This window comes from Oncorhynchus kisutch, unplaced genomic scaffold (genome assembly GCF_002021735.2).
Source record: "Oncorhynchus kisutch isolate 150728-3 unplaced genomic scaffold, Okis_V2 scaffold3049, whole genome shotgun sequence".
Classification (NCBI taxonomy): Eukaryota; Metazoa; Chordata; class Actinopteri; order Salmoniformes; family Salmonidae; genus Oncorhynchus; species Oncorhynchus kisutch.
Genome location: NW_022264994.1, coordinates 1 through 19873, shown reverse-complemented (window position 1 = coordinate 19873; position 19873 = coordinate 1). Strand labels below are relative to the sequence as shown.

General features: G+C 44.4%; 1 protein-coding gene across 1 annotated transcript; it reads right to left on the bottom strand.

The window, feature by feature from the left end:
* Nucleotides 1-14256: 14256 nt before the first annotated feature.
* Nucleotides 14257-15082, bottom strand: LOC116371243 (TOG array regulator of axonemal microtubules protein 1-like). The gene is made up of 3 exons (XM_031820102.1): nt 14964-15082; nt 14660-14765; nt 14257-14511 (listed from the first exon to the last, which is right to left on the bottom strand). The coding sequence occupies exons 1-3, from the start codon at nt 15080-15082 to the stop codon at nt 14272-14274; spliced, it is 465 nt and encodes a 154-aa protein (XP_031675962.1). The 3' UTR covers nt 14257-14271.
* Between the last annotated feature and the right edge of the window lie 4791 nt (nt 15083-19873).

Here is a 19873-nt window from a genome sequence, read left to right as displayed (position 1 = left end):
TTGCTCTCAAAGTGCTGTTTGAATGTCTTCGGTCAGGCATCTGCGTCTGTAAGGGTCAGTAAGGAATGAGGGATTTAACATCATTGGCTGAGACTGAATTTTCGGGTGACAAACAAACAAGTAATAAGATGCATCAAACTACTACACATCACACAGGCCAGTACAATGACTGTACTGAGAGAAACCTAAAGGTAGGCACGTGAAATGTTCAGGTTGCTGCATAGACTATGGAGGCTCTAGTCTAGAGTGCCAGGGATTTGTTCAACTCTCTAAATGGTTAAATGACTCTGACGTTCAGGGTGGTTGGAGAGACTGCTGGTGCTGGTGAGCTTCTGCCCCTATTTTAGGTCATCACACAAATATTCCCCCACCCATGTCCAGGGGTCTCAGTGTTATGTCCCTTTAAATATATGTACTTTTGGTAATACTTGAGTAGGCAAAGAATACAATATTCTTAAATTGACATGTGAATTTCTTGCCATAGTAAATTGTATATTGCGCAAATTTCCCTAATGCGGACAGTTTGTGTTACTACCTTACACAAGCTTGCATTTCACCCTATAAAACTTAGTGGAATTACACAAAATGTAACCTCAGATCACGATGACAAGATTGATTGTTTTAAACAGATCTGTCACGACTTCCCCCGAAGTCGGTTCCTCTCCTTGTTCGGGCTGCGTTCGGCGGTCGACGTCACCGGTCTTCTAGCCATTGTCGATCCACCTTTCATTTTCCATGTGTTTTGTCTTGTTTTCCCAAACACCTGGTTTACATTCCCTCAATACTTGACGTGTATATAACCCTCTGTTCCCCCCTGTCTGTGTGTGGAAATTGTTTGTTGTAAAGTGTATGTGCACTTCAGACTTGGTTTGCGACGGGTTATTTCAACCCATATTCTGTTGTTCTGGGTGCCTTTGGTTTTTCCTCATTAAACTGCCTCCGGTTAATACCCAGTTCTGCTATCCTGCGCCTGACCCTCCCTGCAGCCCGTTACGCAACTCTTTCCAAGATCAATATATTGTGTTTTGTACCATAGATTTTTCCAAGCGCTGGGATGCGCAGAACTTAGAACGGAGTTAATGAAATGCCAGGAAATGGCACAGAAAATTTGGGGCGGTCTCTCCATAAAAGTCAATGGCCACACACCAATACATGGATTTGACAGTCAAATCACTACTTAAATAGCAGTCAACTGTTGTTATTCTGTCGAGGGTGGTGATTCGTTTAGGTTAACTAACAAAAAAAGTGGTCTGGTCCCTTTTCCATGATGGAAGCCTCCCGAAATCAACATCCACATTCCAAAATATAGATATAAGACTTCAAGAACTCATCTAAACAACTTCTTCAGGGCAGCCAGGCCCCCTGTCGCCCCCACGCGCCCTGAAAACCCAACCCCCAATAAGAAGAAGCCCAAATACGACCTGCCCTTGCCCAGTATACATACAAGGTCAGGGACAACACTGGTTTTTCGTCTTGTAGTTAAACTTGTTTTATACAGTTTAAAGGGATAGTTCATCCCAATTACAAAATTGCTTAAGTTGCATTTACATTTAATTTCAAATCCAATGCATCCAAAGTGTACATTAGTCTTTCCTGGTTCATAACATATTTTTTGGTCCCTTTCAGATCACAGCCATGTCAACAGTGGGCGTCAGGCTTGTAAGAGACATGTGAGATATCTGTGAGATTCAGTGAACAATGCTGGAAGGTGAGATTCTATCTCTCTTAACTACTCATTGTACTGAATAGATAATCATGAGCTAACATTGTACTACGTTATCTGCTGTAACACACAGTATTTTTAGGGAAGCAAGGCATTTGTGTAGGATGTGCATTATAGAGTATGTTCTTTGCATTCTTTATCATGTATTTCTCATTGAAAGAGTCTATTCTAGTCATTCATCTTGTCTTTTGATTTCTATGGTATTTCTCTCCATTATGACTGGGTATTGGCTCCTACGGGTTACTCTGCCTTCTACTGTGATGGAGAATGCCTCTACCCTCTGTGTTCCTGCATAAACTCCACCACCTACACTATGATCCAACTAATGGTCAGTATGCACTACTACACCCTCTCTCACATGAACACTAACAAATCAAATCAAATGTATTTGTCACATACACATGGTTATTGATGTTAATGCAAGTGTAGCGAAATGCTTGTGCTTCTAGTTCCGACAATGCAGTAATAACCAACGAGTAATCTAACCTAACAATTCCAAAACTACTACCTTATACACACAAGTGTAAAGGGATAAGAATGTGTACATAAAGATATATGAATGAGTGATGTTACAGAACGGCATAGGCAAGATGCAGTAGATGGTATCGAGTACAGTATATATATATGAGATGAGTAATGTAGGGTATGTAAACAAAGTGGCATAGTTTAAAGTGGCTAGTGATACATGTATTACATAAAGATGCAGTAGATGATATAGAGTACAGTATATACATATACATATGAGATTAATCATGTGGGGTATGTAAACATTATATTAAGTAGCATTGTTTAAAGTGGCTAGTGATATATTTTCCATCAATTCCCATTATTAAAGTGGCTGGAGTTGAGTCAGTGTGTTGGCAGCAGCCAATCAATGTTAGTGGTGGCTGTTTAACAGTCTGATTTACTGGTTTCAGTGGGAAAGATGGTAAATGGTTCAGACATTAATGGAAAATATAAAAAAACTAAGATACTGAAGTTACCGGAGTCTACAATGGCAGACTGTTAATGTAGGGATAGTGAGAAGTAACATTCAAGACTGAAGCAATTATCCCCTCTAGTGGTATACTTTATACTGTACCAGGTTACGACACACACTGATAATACAAAACATTGAGGACACCTGCTCTTTCCATGACATAGACTGACCAAGTGAAAGCTATGACCCCTTATTGATGTCACTTGTTGAATCCACTTCAGTCAGAGTAGATGAAGGGGAGTTAAAGAAATATTTTAAAACCTTGAGAAAATTGAGACATGGATTGTGTGTGTCATTCAGAGGGTGATTTAGCAAGAGAAAAGATTTAACTGTCTTTGAACGGGGTATGGTAGTAGGTGCCAGGCGCACCGGGTTAAGTGTGTCAAGAACTGCAACACTGCTGTTTTTTTCATGCTCAACAGTTTCCCATGTGTATCAAGAATGGTCCACCACCCAAAGGACGTCCAGCCAACTTGACACAACATGGGCCAGCATCCTTGTGGAACACTTAGGGCAGCTTGTAGAGTCCATGCCCAGACGAAATGAGGCTGGTCTGAGGGAAAAAGGGTGTGCAACTCAATATTAAGAAGATGTTCCTAATGTTTTGTGCACTCAGTGTATGTCGTCCTACATGTTTTAAATAGTACATTATCACAGTACAAAACCATATAAGTGTGGGCCTATAGTATCTGTAAATCATCTAAACATTGTTTTTTATTTCCATATGCAGATAATAAAGCATCATTGTTCATGTAATATTCTAATATATGCATTATACCTCCAGGAAGAGGAAATGGTCATAAATCAAATAGATGAAAAGACAGAAACAAAAATGTTTTTGAACTACAACTTATTTTATTTTAAAATGTCAAATTCAGTGCAAAGTAATGTAGTGCATTGGTGTCTAGATCCCTGTTGGGTGGCAAAGTGTCACAAGAATCCTGTGGAGAGAGAAAACAAGAGAATACATTAAATTCATGGGTGTTAACTAATCAGGGTTCAACAAAGCACTTCAAGTCCTCAATTCCTTCAAAAGAGAGAGAGAAGGAGAAAGGAGTATGGTCCCTGCAGTAGGACTACATGCTGGCCATGAGGTTCTCCAAGTGGTACTCCAGGAGGCTGGAGAGCTCAGTGACCAGAGACTCTGGGTTAAAGTACCAGGCCAGCTGCTGGCCAAACATGTCATCTAGCAGAGCCATCAGTCCGCCCTGAAGAGAACACCACACAACACATAGAAAATGGCTCTGAGGTACTAGCTTATCAAGAGGAGAGAGACAATTAGAAATACTCCCCCTAAAATGGCATTGAAACCTGGTTAACCATGAATAAGGAAGTCAAAAGGAAGTACACTAAGAATATGGAAGTAAACAGGAAGTAACCTCTTGACTCTTACATTGAGCAGCAGTAGGATTCTATCAGCCTCTGGCTCCATGTTGGCAGCAGTGGGCAGGAAGGAGTACAGGAGAGCATACAGACGCTCCACGAACCCACCAGGGTGCTAAAGGAAACAAAGGAGGAGAAAAGAGGAGAGAAGAGATGAGGAATTTAAGTGAAACTGCTAATAGAGCGATATCAAAACATGTTCCAGTGAGATGCTACTTACCACCATCAGGGACTTCTGAGCTGTCATCATCCCAAACAGCACCAGCTCAAAGAGGACATCTATCATGTTCACATGATGGATCTAGGACAAGAAAACACGTTTGGAGAAAATAGGAATGATTTCATATAGATCAGCTACTGTGATGTATAAAAGACATGCATGTGGAAGAACTCAGTGAGACTTGAAAGAGTTAATGAACTCACCTTTGCCTCAGCCAGCTCCCTCTCAATGTCATTCCGCTTGGAGGGGTCACTCAGGTAGTCCACAAAGTCATTATAGGTACGGATGAATTTGGCCTCGTCCTATGACAAAGAAAAGAGCATCTTAGTGAACAGAACACATTTCCCCTCAGGGACGCTCTCTTTCCCTTGAAAGAGAAGGAGTTAGTGAGTTACCATGTGGTTGGCCTGAACAAGGCCGCCCAGGAGGACCTTTCCCGCCACAAACAGATGGTTCCTGCTCAGGGTGGAACCAAGCAGGGTCTAGGGAAGAGGGAAGAGTTAGGGTGAGACCTCTTCCTCTTGGAGACAGAACAAGAAGTCACAGAGACTAAAAGAACAGTGGGTCCACTCACAGTGAAGGCCTGGCGCAAGGAGACGAGCCTCAGGGCGATGTCCTCCACTCTCTTGGTGGTAAGGTAGAGGCTGTGAAAGGGAGGGAATGAAGCAGGTCAACCATTAGAGTCAATGGGGGATAACAGCATTATGACCACTATCCTTCAGCATTTGACAAGCTCAGACTACACAGACATTTAGAGGAACTCACTTTAGCAGAGGAACCTCCCTCTCCTCAGGCAGCAGGTCCTCCTCCCAGCCCTACGACAACAAAACAAGCATTCAAAATCAGTGACCAGTGCAATGACATAACAAACAATCGGTCAATGGAAGGATCTTAATGCTCCTAGTCAATAGTATGTGTGTGTAACGTCTGACCTCATAGCAGTTGTGGCCCTCAGGCTCTGGGTCAGTGAACTGCTGAGTGGTGGGAGTAGAGAAGGAGGCAGCCTCCGACCACGCTGAAGAGGAGAGAAGCCCGTCCAGCCCCATGTGGAGAGTGGCGTACACCACTGAGACATCAGTCTGCTGCTCAAAACACACACAGCACACCGGTTTACCACACACACACACACGTTATTAGAAAACACACCAAATCGAATGCAAAAATGCCCAGTAATGTCTAGTCTATATACATAGGAAATCGTTTATTTACCTGGTAGCAGCCAAGCGTCACGTCCACAGACGTCTCGTGGCGGAGGTGAGACGCATAGTGGGTCACCCTGCCAGCCACACGCTGACAAAGAGAGAATACATATTAAGGCCAAATGGAATAAGTGAAGAAAAGCCTAATCTACTACTGTTTCAGTAGTATTTACGTCTTACCTGGATCCAAGTGATGGACTGCACTTTGGTGGCACAGTAGGGGATGCCCTCTGGACTAAGCCTGGCTGTCTCCTTGGAGATGGCCCACACCAGTTGAGTCTCCAGGCCTCTCACCCTACTCACGTGGTGCATCCTCACCACCACCTGCTGTTGAGATAAACAACAAGACAACATCAACAAAACCACTTCGGCAATTGCTGTGACACATTTCCATCAAGATCAAATGACTGACAATATAGATTATGATTAGGTTCTTACAAAGACACATACCTGGGATCCCCCAAGCATGTAGGTGATGATGGGGCTGATGAACTGGAAAGTTCTCCAAGCTTTAACCACCGGACCGGCATTGTTCTGCACATTACAATACATTCATGTTGGAAACAGTAAACATTGTAACAGTGATGTGGTGACTGTGTGTGTGTGTGTGGGGGGGGGGGGGGTCTCTTACCCTGATCACAACAGGCCCACAGTACTGGGGGCTGAACCTAATCAGAATCAACTGCCAAATGCCAGTGGCCTCCTAAAGCAGAAAGCAGACAAGAGATTTGTTTCATGTTAAAGAGACACAAACATAAAACCCCAAACTTTCAGAAAATTGTACCTCAAGGATAGTCTGCACATCTGGCACATCCTCAAGGATGATAGCAGCATTCTGGACATCAAGGAGGACTGGCAGCTGTGGAACATCTGGCACATCATCCAATGGCACATCCAACTGGACCTCATCCAGGACAGTTGTTTCTAAAATTAGGAACATTGGAATATAAAATAAACTATTGTTAGGACATTAAAAAAAATTGCATGATTTCTAATACTAGCTAGCTAGGTAGCAAAAGTTGATTGCTTAGCAACAGTTACTAAAGTTAATGTTACCTAGCAAGCTACAACATCTCGAGCACAAGCATTTTTGCCAAGTCTCAATGATAGAAATACACAACAACATTTCGCAAATTATAATGACATTGTTAAATGTAGTCAAAGAAGAGTTGTAAACTCCACATACCCTCTTCGAAGTCGCTGTCGACGATCACGAACCCTGCAAAACAGAAAAAGACAAGAAAAACAAGCCACAAATGAATTTGAACAACCTGTCGACGCAGTAGGCCGCCGACGTCCACGCACTCTCTCCGCCAGTCTTGAAAAGCACCCAGGCATTTTCCAGTCGATTGTTCTCAGGTCTCAAAAATCAAACAAGTTTGTTGTCAGCAGCAAAAATTTTGTTTTTGCACAGAAAACGTTCCATAGAACGTCAGTTAGATGTCTCTTGGCAACACACGTTCGAAAATGATTGTTTACAAAATTGACAACTGTGTTGCCATAGAAATTAGTTTGGAATTCTGATTCCCTTTAGAATCCGTTAAAATGGCTTGTCATCATTCTAGTGACTTCGACGTGCTCCTTCGTAGCTCAGTTGATAAGAGCATGACGTGTTGCAAACATTGCTAAGATAGATAATGATTTCAGGGATTTTTGTGATGATGAGTTATCTGAAATTGAGATAAAAGACTGTATTAAAAGCCTTAAGGACAATAGGTCCCCTGGAAATGATGGTTTAATAAGCGAGTTTTATAAAGCATTCAATGATAAATTGATTCCTTTCATTCTTGCTATGTTTCAAGAATCAATAGAAAATGGGGAGTTCCTGGCATCCTTAAAACAAGGTGTAATTACTTTGATTCCCAAACTTAATAAGGATACTCTTTATATAGACAACTGGAGACCCATTAGCCTGTTCAATAATGATGGGAAATTATCACGTTAGATATTTTCGCATCAGCTCTTTTTCAGAGCATATCTGATTGGTCAAAAGAGCAATTACTTTTAGAATAACTGTCTTCAAAGTAATGACTCGGGACTTCCGGGTGGATATGAACGCATATTTTAGTAATATTACTTGTTCACGTTACATTTAAGAACTTTAGATTCTACAGAGCAATGCAGGTAAGATGCTAGCGGAAAGGTCAGCTTAATCACTTTGCACCTGCACATAACTGGCGCTTTCTCACTCTCGTTCCTGTCGCAAGGCATTCTGGAACTTGCAGTCAAAAGCGTAATTCAATACTAACCAATACAATTACATATGTAAACAACTGTAAAGAAATATCTTTAATTACAGCTCAATGAATTAACTTAAACTGGAACACATTAAAGTTACAACAATTACTCAAAACAATGACTGAATTGGGCTGCCTGTCTCAACGAAGCCATAGAAACCTGGACATGCTCCAACTGAAATGTTCCCTCCTGTCAGCACTGATGTTGAATGGCATTAAATACACTTTTTTTGTTCTCTCCATCCCCTGTAGGTTTGTTGAACATGAGTGGAAATGAAACTCCAGCACACTGGTAGCACTAAAGACGTGTGAGTATAACTTTTCCAGGTGAGTTGAACCTGCCTGTGGGTGCAGTGGGGATATTCCTGGGAGGTCTACTGATGAAGAGGTATAAGCTTGGCGTTGTGTCTGGAGCCCAGCTGTCTTTCGTCACCTCCTTCATGGCCTACCTCCTCCTCCCTCTGCAGTCTGGCACTAAGTGTGACAACGTTCAGGTGGCTGGTCTGTCCGTGTCCTACAACGAGTAAATATGACATCTGATTGGTTGGTTGGTGGGTTGATAAAAACAAACGTTTTGATCAGTGGAATATGAGGGAGAGCTAGACCAAAACACACATGGGCTTGTGCCGGGGCTCCCTCTTGTGGGAATATACAGTATGGTTGTTACAGAGCCAGGATTCCTGGCTGTTTTGTCACTGTGCCTGTGTCAATGATAGTTCAGCAACAATTATTTAAACATCATTATTACCAGCCATTTTCTCTGTCCCCCAGGTCCCCTGGTGTACGATGGCAGCCTGTTGTCAGAGTGTAACAGAGACTGCTACTGCTTGGCTGGGGAGTGGGACCCTGTGTGTTCAGACAACGGCATCACCTACACCTCCCACTGCCTCGCAGGCTGCGCCAGCTTTACAGGTTACGGCAAGAACACAGTACCAATATTATTAATGTACTGAAGTGTACAATGCTGGCCCATGTTGACTCCAATGCTTCCCACAGTTGTGTCAAGTTGGCTGTATGTCTTTTGAGTGGTGGACCATTCTTGATACACACGGGAAACTGTTGAGCGTAAAAAACCCAGCAGCGTTGCAGTTCTTGACATAAACAGGTACCCCTGGCACCTACTACCATGCCCCGTTGAAAGGCATGTAAATATTTTGTCTTGCCCATTCACCCTCTGAATGGCACACATACATAATCCATGTCTTAATTGTCTCAAGCCTCATTCATATCATGTTCTTTCAGAAGGGCCTCTCGCAACATTTCACAACTGCTCATGCCTCACAATTTGCAAGTGATATTAAGAACTCTCATGACCACCTTCTCTAAATTGTCTTGAAATACAACTCTCTTTCTGTTGTTTATGTTTTTGTGGGATGACTCTTACCTGTTTATTGTAATATGTTTCCTCCCAACAGGCCTGCAGAGTCTGAAAATAAAGACTGCTTCTACAGAATTCCTTGGAAGATAATGAAAATAATTATGCTATGTTATGCACATTATGCACAGGCATTTACAGTATGCTAAAATGAATTTCTCCTAAGATTACCTTTGTGGGACCATAAATGAACTCCGGAATGCACCAAACCCTATCCATGGTAAGATGGGGAAGTAATGCGGCGCTATAGATATACGGGATGCTCTAGAGATAACAGGAATGACTTAAAGTCGCGAATGATCAATGATGGTGGAGTCGTCCAATATGCTGCAATTAGAACAGACCAACTAATCCAACCTTGGTTTACAAGTTAAATACATAGATTTGTGTAGGCATATATAAACAATCGACCACATACATTTAAAGCAATGATTGTCAATTGAAAATGTGGTTGTTGTGTTATCCTGTTGTGTTATCCTGTTGTGTGCCTTGAGTGTCAGTCCCCTTAATCACATTATTCCAATATTTCCGAGCTCTGAATTGACACAATGAACACTTTTGCAATGATATTCGGTTAAAAATAAGAGTATGAATGACAATAAACGTATGACTTGGATTGTATGCATAATAGTGTAGTAAACAATATCACTCAGCGAATGAACTTTTGAGGTTTGGAAAGTATCCGTTATAAGTCTCCATGACACGTATCACTTCGTTGTCTTGTTGGTAATAGTAAAAATGCATGACAGTCCGCATTGTAATGATCTAACAGGTGTTTTTCCTTTTGTTTCTCACAATAAACAGACATTTGAGAACGGAATTGCTTACTGTTGTACCTATGATGCACAGACACACAAAAGTTGTACAGTGTAGTTTGAATAATTAGTTTCAATTATTTGCAGATGTATTCCCTATTATTTACAAATCGAAAGATGTAACATTGAAATGAATGTGGCAGAACAGTTTAGCATAGAGTTCTTGTGGGAGTCTTCTCCTTCAGTCTTTTTGCCTCCTAGGCCTCGTTTCTCATTACATGGGATTTCCCCAGTGCCAACTTCACATGAGATGGCCGCTGTCTACTGTCATGTGGTGCTGAATGACAGATATCGCTATGCCAATATTGCTGCTGTCCCTGGTCCTGAAATTTACAATATTGCCTATTTGCATATGTACGACCGTCCAAACTTGACCCCACACACATTAATGCTAACCTCTCACACACTTTTGAACATTGCACAACCTGCAACAAGATACTGAAACAGCATTTTATTCCAAGTATGTTTGTGTTTGAATAAAGACCCGAAGAATGAAATCAATGTGTGGATGTTGATTGGACGTGTGGATGTGCTTTGCAGAAGCCATTTTTTTTAAATTCCCTGTAGCATGTAATTACTGGAGCATGATCAGATTGCTTTGTTTAAACCAGAATGAAGATTTGGTCTGAGAAACAATGCCGATTATAGCATGATAGCTTTTTAAACTTTTTATAAGGCAATGTATATATGACCCCCTTTCAAAGAGTCGCTCATTTATCACTTTCTTGCAGATATACAGTGCCTTCAGAAGGTGTTCATACCCCTTAACTTATTCCTCATTTTGTTTTCTTACAGCCTGAGTTCCAAATGGATTAAATTATAGTTTTTTAAATGTTTTATCTCAACCAACTGCAGACAATACCCCATAATGACAAAGTGAAAACATGTCTAATTTTTTTTTCTCAAATGTATTGAAAATGAAATACAGAAATATCAAATTTACATAAGTATTCACAATACATGTTAGAATCACCTTTGGCAGCGATTAAAGCTGTGAGTCTTTCTGGGTAAGTCTCCATGTGTCACGCCCTGGTCTAAGTATTCTGTGTTTTTCTTCATGTATTGGGTCAGGCCAGGGTGTGGCATGGAGTTTTTGTATTGTGGTGTGTTTTGTCTTGGGGTTTTGGTGTGTATGTTTTTGGGATTGTAGCTAGTGGGGTTATCTAGCAAGGTCTATGGCTGTCTGGAGTGGTTCTCAATTAGAGGCAGGTGCTTATCGTTGTCTCTGATTGGTGAACCATATTTAGGCAGCCATATTCTTTGAGTTTGTCGTGGGTGATTGTCCTATTTGTCCTGAGTGTCTTGATGTCCTTGTTTGATGTTAGTTGACACAAGTATAGGCTGTTTTCGGGTTTCGTTTATTGTTTTTGTAGTGTTCGTGTTTACGTTTGTTTAAATAAACATGGATCGCAATCGACACGCTGCAGTTTGGTCCGACTCTCCTTCACCACACTTCGAAAACCGTAACAGAATCACCCACCACCAACGTACCAAGCAGCGTGTCAACAGGCAGGAGCAGCCCAAAGAGGAGATGCGCTATAAGGATTTCTGGACATGGGAGGAAATCCTAAACGGAGAAGGACCCTGGGCTCAGCCTGGAGAAGAACTGGAGGCGGCGAGAGCGCCCCAAAGAAGAACTGGAGGCGGCGAGAGCGAAGAGGCGCCGTTATGAGGAGGCAGCACGGCGACTCGGAAGGAAGCCTGAGAATCAGCCCCAAAAATGTCTTGGGGGGGGGGGGGGCTCAGGGAGAGTGTGGCAGAGTCAGGAGTGAGACCTGAGCCAACTCTCCCTGTTTATCGTGAGGAGCCTAGGAGGAGACCAGAGCCGGTGTTGGAGGTGAGCGAAACAGAGACTGTGAAGGAGTTAATGGGGAAATTGGAGGAGAGAGAAATGAGGGAGTTGCTGTGTTGGTGCTTTTCGCATGGAATTCGCCCGACGGAACGTGTCGGGGATTTGATGGCACCTGGGTTAGCGCTCCATACTCGTCCTGAGGTGCGTGTTAGTCGGCTGGTGAAGTTGGTGCCAGCCTCACGCACCAGGCCTCCTGTGCACATCCCTAGCCTTACACGTCCTGTGCCAGCACTGCTCTCAAGATCTCCAGTACGCCTTCACGGTATAGCCCATCCTGTGCCACCTCCACACTCCAGCCCTCCGGTAGCAGCTCCCCGCACCAGGCTTCCTGTGCGTGTCCTCGGTCCAGTAACACCAGTACCAGCACCACGCATCAGGCCTACAGTGCGCCTCGCCTCTCCAGCGCTGCCGGAGTCTCCCGCCTGTTCAGCGCTGCCAGAGCTTTCCTCCTCTATAGTGCTGCTGGATTCTCCCGCCTGTTTTGCGCAGCCAGAACCTTCCTCCTCTCCTGCGCTGCCGGAGTCTCCCGCCTGTTCAGCGCTGCCAGAGCTTTCCTCCTCTACAGCGCTGCTGGATTCTCCCGCCTGTTTAGCGCAGCCAGAGCTGTCAGTCTACGTGGAGCAGCCAGAGCTGTCAGTCTGCAAGGAGCTGCCAGTCGGTAAGGAGCTGCCAGTCGGCAAGGAGCTGCCAGTCGGCAAGGAGCTGCCAGTCTGCAAGGAGCTGCCAGTCTGCACGGAGCTGCCAGTCTGTAAGGAGCTGCCAGTCTGCAAGGAGCTGCCAGTCTGCACGGAGCCGCCAGAGCTGCCAGTCTGTAAGAAGCCGCCAGAGCTGTCAGCCTACATGGAGCAGCCAGAGACGCCAGTCAGCGTGGAGCAGCCAGAGCCGCCAGTCAGCATGGAGCAGCCAGATCTTTCAGTCTGCCAGGATCCGCCAGTCAGCCAGACTCTTCCAGATCCGCCAGTCAGCCAGACTTTTCCAGATCCGCCAGGCAGCCAGACTCTTCCAGATCCGCCAGTCAGCCAGACTCTTCCAGATCCGCCAGTCAACCAGACTCTTCCAGATCTGCCAGTCAACCAGACTCTTCCAGATCTGCCAGTCAACCAGACTCTTCCAGATCTGCCAGTCAACCAGACTCTTCCAGATCTGCCAGTCAACCAGACTCTTCCAGATCTGCCAGTCAACCAGACTCTTCCAGATCTGCCAGGATCTGCTGAAAACACCAGCCAGCCAGGATCTGGTAGATCTATCTACCTGCCTGAGCTTTCTCTCACTCCTGAGCTTTCTCTCACTCCCGAGCTTTCTCTCACTCCCGAGCTTTCTCTCACTCCCGAGCTTTCTCTCACTCCCGAGCTTTCTCTCACTCCCGAGCTTTCTCTCACTCCCGAGCTTCCTCTCACTCCCGAGCTTCCTCTCACTCCCGAGCTTCCTCTCACTCCCGAGCTTCCTCTCACTCCCGAGCTGCCTCTCACTCCCGAGCTGTCCTTCAGTCCCGAGCTGTCCTTCAGTCCCGATCTGCTCCTCAGTCCAGTGGGGTTCTGGGTGAGGACTACTAGGCCATGGTCGGCGGCGAGGGTGGTCTATCCAGGGACGCGAGGAGAGGGGACTAAGACATTAACTGAGTGGGTTCCACGTCCCGCGCCGGAGCCGCCACCATGGACAGACGCCCACCCGGAACCCTCCCTATTGTTTTGAGGTGCGTTCGGGAGTCCGCACCTTAGGGGAGGGGTTCTGTCACGCCCTGGTCTAAGTATTCTGTGTTTTTCTTCATGTATTGGGTCAGGCCAGGGTGTGGCATGGAGTTTTTGTATTGTGGTGTGTTTTGTCTTGGGGTTTGGTGTGTATGTTTTTGGGATTGTAGCTAGTGGGGTTATCTAGCAAGGTCTATGGCTGTCTGGAGTGGTTCTCAATTAGAGGCAGGTGCTTATCGTTGTCTCTGAATGGGAACCATATTTAGGCAGCCATATTCTTTGAGTTTGTCGTGGGTGATTGTCCTATTTGTCCTGAGTGTCTTGATGTCCTTGTTTGATGTTAGTTGACACAAGTATAGGCTGTTTTCGGTTTTCGTTTCGTTTATTGTTTTTGTAGTGTTCGTGTTTAGTCGTGTTTACGTTTGTTTAAATAAACATGGATCGCAATCGACACGCTGCAGTTTGGTCCGACTCTCCTTCACCACACTTAGAAAACCGTAACACCAAAAGCTTTGCACCCCTGGATTGTACCATATTTGCATTATCACAATATATACAGTACCAGTCAAAAGTCTGGACACACCTACTCGATTAAGGGTTTTTCTTTATTTTTACAATTTTTTACAGTTTAGAATAATAGTGAAGACATCAAAACTATGAAATGGCACAATTGGAATCCTGTAGTAAGAAAAAAGTGTTAAACAAATCAAAAATATATTTTATATAGGTTTGGATAATGGGACAATTTGTGGAAGTCCGGATCTACCCCTTAGTGAGTGTTAATTGACCCCTCTCCCTCTTTACCTCAGCCCACCGACCACCAAGGCATTCATCACACGGGTAGGGGTGCAGCTCTGCACCATGTGACCCAGGGCAAAGTTGGCGCCCTGCCGGATGAAGGCGTTGGCCTCGCTGGCTTTGTGCAGCAGCACGCGTGCCGTCCCCTCCACCTCACTGTCCATGGCCCTCTGGAGGTGGACGTACATGTCCCCCAGTGTGGCCATGGCAGCACAGGACACTGCAGAGCGCAGGTTCTTCACCTGAATCATAATAACACACACAGGCCCAGCTATTAATGTTGAGCAGAACAACCCACGAACATCAGAAACATGACACAATTTGACTTGTTCTCCAAATGTAGCAGATTTGTGCAGATGAATGAATAGGGCAGTGAATGAATACAGCTACCTCATTTATAATGGCAAGGCAGATATCATGGAGTTTAGGCATCAGTATGTCCATGTGGTTCTGAGCCATCACACGGAGAGAGGTCAAGCCCTCGATCTTCTTCTCCCTGCAATTCAGTGAAAGAAACGTAAGCATTTTCCACAACATTTTCCAAAAACATTATAATGATGTTCATCAATTAGGACTCTGGTCTCTTAAATTCAGAAGTTTCTACGCTCTGTAGCTCAAATCTACATTTCCAAGGACACTACACTGTGCTTCCTTTAGCCTAGCTCCATTGGTCTGGTCTACAGTGAATGCTCACCAGTCATCAGAGGCAGAGTGGAGCAGCTTGAAGGTCTTAGTCAGGGCCTGCTCTGGGTTGGACAGGGCCTGCAATCTGGCCTGGTTCTTAATTTGACCCTTTGGCTCACTGGCTGCCATCTTGTCTATGGGTTAACAGCAGACATCTATCTCTCTATGAACTGTATGTATTTATTTATGTATTTACTCATTTCCATATCTGTTTGTAGCTTTTAACACTAGTTCATTATGATATCATTTTAAATTTAGCACATATATTTTTGGTGCTCTCCCTGTTCAGAAGAAGGGTCCAATTAGCCTTGAGTAAAGGTTATCTCACTGTGAAACAGGCAAATCAAGTGTGGCCCTGGGCTAAAGCCATTTGTGTCTCTTCCCTTCCTACTGTTTTTCTATCAATCTACCTAGCTTCATCTCCCTGTCTAATTTACATTCGTGTGAGTACATGAGAGGGACTGACCTGAGCCGGTGGCAGCCTTTGGCAAGCTAAGGAACCTTATAGGCCGAGGCAGTTTGCTCCTGGGCTTGATAGGAGGGGGGCAGGCCTGGGTGGGCTGTCACGCAACTTTGCCCGGGGTCCCAACATACAAGTAGTCACGGAGCTCAGTAGGGGTGTTCATATCCACTGAGCTCAGGCTTCCCAGAGAGCTGGTGGCTATTTCCCCTGTGGACATGGCCGAGCCCAAACTTCTCCTGCCCACGGCCTTCACCTCATGTACCACCTTTGGTATAGACCAGAAAAGAATGCTCCCATCATAGAAATACATATAGAACTAGTATATACATAAACTAATACAGAGAGATCCTGTATTCTAGGATCTATTCTATCATGCTGTCAAAGAGAGTATCCTTTCTAACCTGTACCCCCGCACACTGACTTGGTACCGATACCCCCTGTATTTAGCCTCGTTATTGTTATGTCATTGTGTTACTTTAATTATTATAAATTTTTACTTAAGTTTATTTGGGAAATATTTTCTTAACTCTTCTTGAACTGCACTGTTGGTTTCACGGTAAGGGCCACACTTGTTGTGTTCGGCACATGTGACAAATACATTTTGATTTGATTTTAAGACATGGAACAACTATCTGTTTTGGCAATTTATCGGTCCAAGTATAATTCTGAACTGCAAACTTTCACATTTACAATAAATTCGAAGTCCATCCTACCTCCCAGGCCTCCTCCTTCAGGTGAGCCTCGATGTCCCTCACCTCCTTCATCAGGTCAATGGGTCCGTTGTTGTCAGCACAGCCCTGGTCCGACTGGGCTTTCAGGGCTTCGACTCCCGCCTGCCCTTCTTCTTCTTGCCCCTCTTGGAGGGAGCTCCAGTTGGAGGGACGGGAACAGGCCACACGCTAATGCTGCTGAATGATTTATTTACCTGGATGGACTCCAGAGAGTTTAGATCCGGGTCGAACTTGGGCTCCGTCCACCCCCACCACGTTCTTCAGTGGGGCCAGAGCTATGTGTTCAAGCCTTCGTGGCAAAGGCCTTGGTGGAGCTTTCGGCCGCGGAATGCACTGAATAGAGGGGACGAAGTGGTGCGCGAAGGTGCTGCCAACCCCGATGAGAGCAGTCCGGACATAATTCTCATGGATAGCACTTATCTTTCTTTGCTTTGCTTCCATGGCCTCTCTCTCAGCTCTCTGCATCTGCAGAAGTCTGGCATCACTGATGAAGCCACGATGGCCCTCTGGGATTGGGTAGCTCTCCTGATAGCCCTGGATCACAATGGTACAGTATGAAATGTATAGCAGAAGTGAAGTAGGCAAAATAGTTTCTACAGTGTGTCATAAAAAAAATGTAAGCTAAAGATTTTACTGATGTAGGCATACTGTATGTCTATGAAACCACAAAATAAACAGTGATATTTTTGGAAAAACGTTTGAAAAACTGATGAGCCTTACAAAACTTGATTTTCTCCCTCGATAAGCCATTGATGATAAATATTAACACTCTCAAAATAAGAACTTAACCTCTTTCCTTTTTAATCGGTAGTTCAGAAAGGTTAACCTATCTCTGTGAGAGATCTATCATTGAAATGAGTGGAAATGAAATGTTGCTTGTCAGATGGAACCAGCAATGATATCATGGCAAGGCTTCCGTTACATTGTGATGTCATAATGGGGTCTGTTGACAGTGCTGAGCACATCAGCACATGGTGAACATTCATGAAAGCTTTTTGATTCCCATATAAAATCATAAATGTGGTGAATTTGTAAATACTATTTGTACTATATATATAAACTCAGCAAAAAAATAAACGCCCCTTTTTTAGGACCCTGTCTTTCAAAGATAATTTGTAAAAATCCAAGTAACTTCACAGATCTTCATTGTAAAGGGTTTAAACACTGTTTCCCATGTTTCCCACGCACAATCCCTACATCAGTGCTCAGACTTTCCGCAATAAGCTGAGAGGCTGAACTGAGGGCTTGTAGGCCGGTTGTAAGGCAGGTCCTCAATAGACATCACCGGCAACAGCGTCACCTATGGGCACAAACCCACCGTTGCTGGACCAGACAGGACTGCCAAAAAGTGCTCTTCACTGACGAGTCGCGGTGTTGTCTCACCAGGGGTGATGGTCGGATTTACATTTATCGTTGAAGGAATGAGCATTACACCGAGGCCTGTACTCTGGAGCGAGATCGATTTGGAGGTGGAGGGTCCGTCATGGTCTGGCGCAGTGTGTCACAGCATCATCGGACTAAGCTTGTTGTCATTGCAGGCAGTCTCAACGCTGTGTATTACAGGGAAGACATCCTCCTCCCTCATGTGGTACCCTGCCTGCAGGCTCATCCTGACATGACCCTCCAGCATGACAATGACACCTGCCATACTGCTCATTCTGTGCATGATTTCCTGCAAGACAGGGATATCAGTGTTCTGCCATGGTCAGTGAAGAGCCCGCATCTCATTCCCATTGAGCACATCTGGGACCTGTTGTATTGGAGGGTGAGAGCAAGGGCCATTCCCCACAGAAATGTCTGAGTACTTGCAGGTGCCTTGGTGGAAGAGTGGGGTAATTGTCTGTGAGTATACAGAACTGATATTGCAGGCGAAACCCTGAGGAAAATCAAAACAGGAAGTGGCTTCTATTTTGAAAACTCCATGTTCCATAGCCTCCCTTTGCTCCATTTAAAGGGATATCAAGCAGATTCCTTTTCCTATCGCTTCCTCAGGGTGTCAATAGTCTTCAGACATAGTTTCAGGCTTTTATTTTGAAAAATGAGCCAAAAAGATAACATTGCGGCAAGTGGTCACATGAGTTTTGCTCGTGCATGCCTGATCTCGTCTGATCTCGGAAGCTAAGCAGGGTCGGGCCTGGTTAGTACTTGGATGGGAGACTGCCTGGGAATACCAGGTGCTGTAAGCTTTTTGTCACTGCCTTGTGGCATTTCAACTCTTTGTCCGCTTTTTCCCACAAGGCTGAAATATGTGCCCTCGCTTTGAAATAAGTAAGCAAGTTTAGTTTGTATTTCATCCAACAATCTGTGCTACAAATTATGGCTACAGTATATGCAATTTCTTCCACTTTTTGAGTGACACAAAGATGCTTATCTAAATGGTGAAAATGCAACAGCTGTTAATCAGACTCACTTTGACTTTATATAGTGCACCAAGAGATATTTTCTCGCTTACGACCACACCGGCCTGAGTGAGCACTTCCTGTTTGGAAAGTTTGACAGGTGTTGGTAATCAAGTCGTGAGTGAGTGTTTGTTTGCTTGAGAGCTTTTTTGGTTATTTTCATCGTTTTTTGGAGTATAATTTAGATTTTTGCATTTGAACAAGTTTAAGTTTGGTTCGTTTTTTCCCCCTTTGCAGTTTTGCTGCTTGGGGAAGAGTTTTTTGGTGTTAATTTTCTTTACTATGACAGACAACATGGCAATGGGCTAATGGAATGGATAAGGACAAAGAAAATGCTCAACGGAAGAAAAATGGAGATGAAGGAGAGATGAAATATGGTAAAGAATTTACGGTGGCAGTGGAGTTGATGGGAGAAGATAGGGTCACGACGATGGAGTTACTACGTGCAATTAAAGAGGTGTGTGGAGAGGTGGTGGGATGTAGAGTAAAAGGAGAAAGAAAGTACGAGGTCACGATGAGAAATGGAAAAGGAAAAGAGCGCTTAATGGATGGCTTTATGATTAAAGAAACAAGAATTATGGCAAGAGACATGGTTTCCAATGAACTTATAGTCTCTTTCATGAATCTGCGCTGTGTATATGGAAGACAACGCTATATTGGCCAACCTATGTAGCTGGGGTGTATCAGGCAGTCTCTGAAATCAGGAGGAGCGTTTGGCCAGGGACGGAGATAGCAGATGGCACGAGATACTGCAAAGTGGAAATTTACTGACACTGTGAAATCATTGCCGTACTCTACAAAGTTTGACACACTTGAAGGAGGAGAGTACTTTAGAGTTATTCATGATAAGCAGGTCAGAGTTTGTAGGCTTTGTATTCAGCCTGGTCATATTTTGAAGGACTGCCCTGAATTAAAATGTTATATAGTGTGGGAAGCAAGGGCATATGCAAGAGAATGTTTAGGTGGAAAGGAAAGGGCATTTTTGCGAAGGATGTCGCATGAGAACTGACGAGTGCAACTGTGGAGAGGTTGTGAATGAGGAGAGGAGCCAAGATCTTTTTGTGGAGACTGATGTATCACCGAGACAGAAGAAATGATGGAGGAGAGGACGTGGTGGAGGTGGAGAGACGGGAGAACGCAAGAAGGGGAGAAAATCGAACAGAGACGAACGAAAAGGGAGCAGTATGGACTCAGAAATAAGAAGAGGGAGTTTTCAGGAGGAGAAGGGGAGTGGCTGGATGGAGGAACTGGGGACTCACAGATGTTGGGGGGGACCTCGGGCTATGTGGGTGCCTCGGAAGAAGGTGAAGTGGAGGGGAGTGGGATG

Excerpts from the sequence above, each read along its gene's own strand:
- LOC116371243 (XM_031820102.1), bottom strand. The coding sequence starts at position 15,082 with ATGGCAGCCAGTGAGCCAAAGGGTCAAATTAAGAACCAGGCCAGATTG. Across the intron at positions 14,766-14,963 it reads CACTCTGCCTCTGATGACTG|GGAGAAGAAGATCGAGGGCT; the intron begins GTGAGCATTCAC and ends ACTGAATTGCAG. Across the intron at positions 14,512-14,659 it reads GCCTTGCCATTATAAATGAG|GTGAAGAACCTGCGCTCTGC; the intron begins GTAGCTGTATTC and ends ATTATGATTCAG.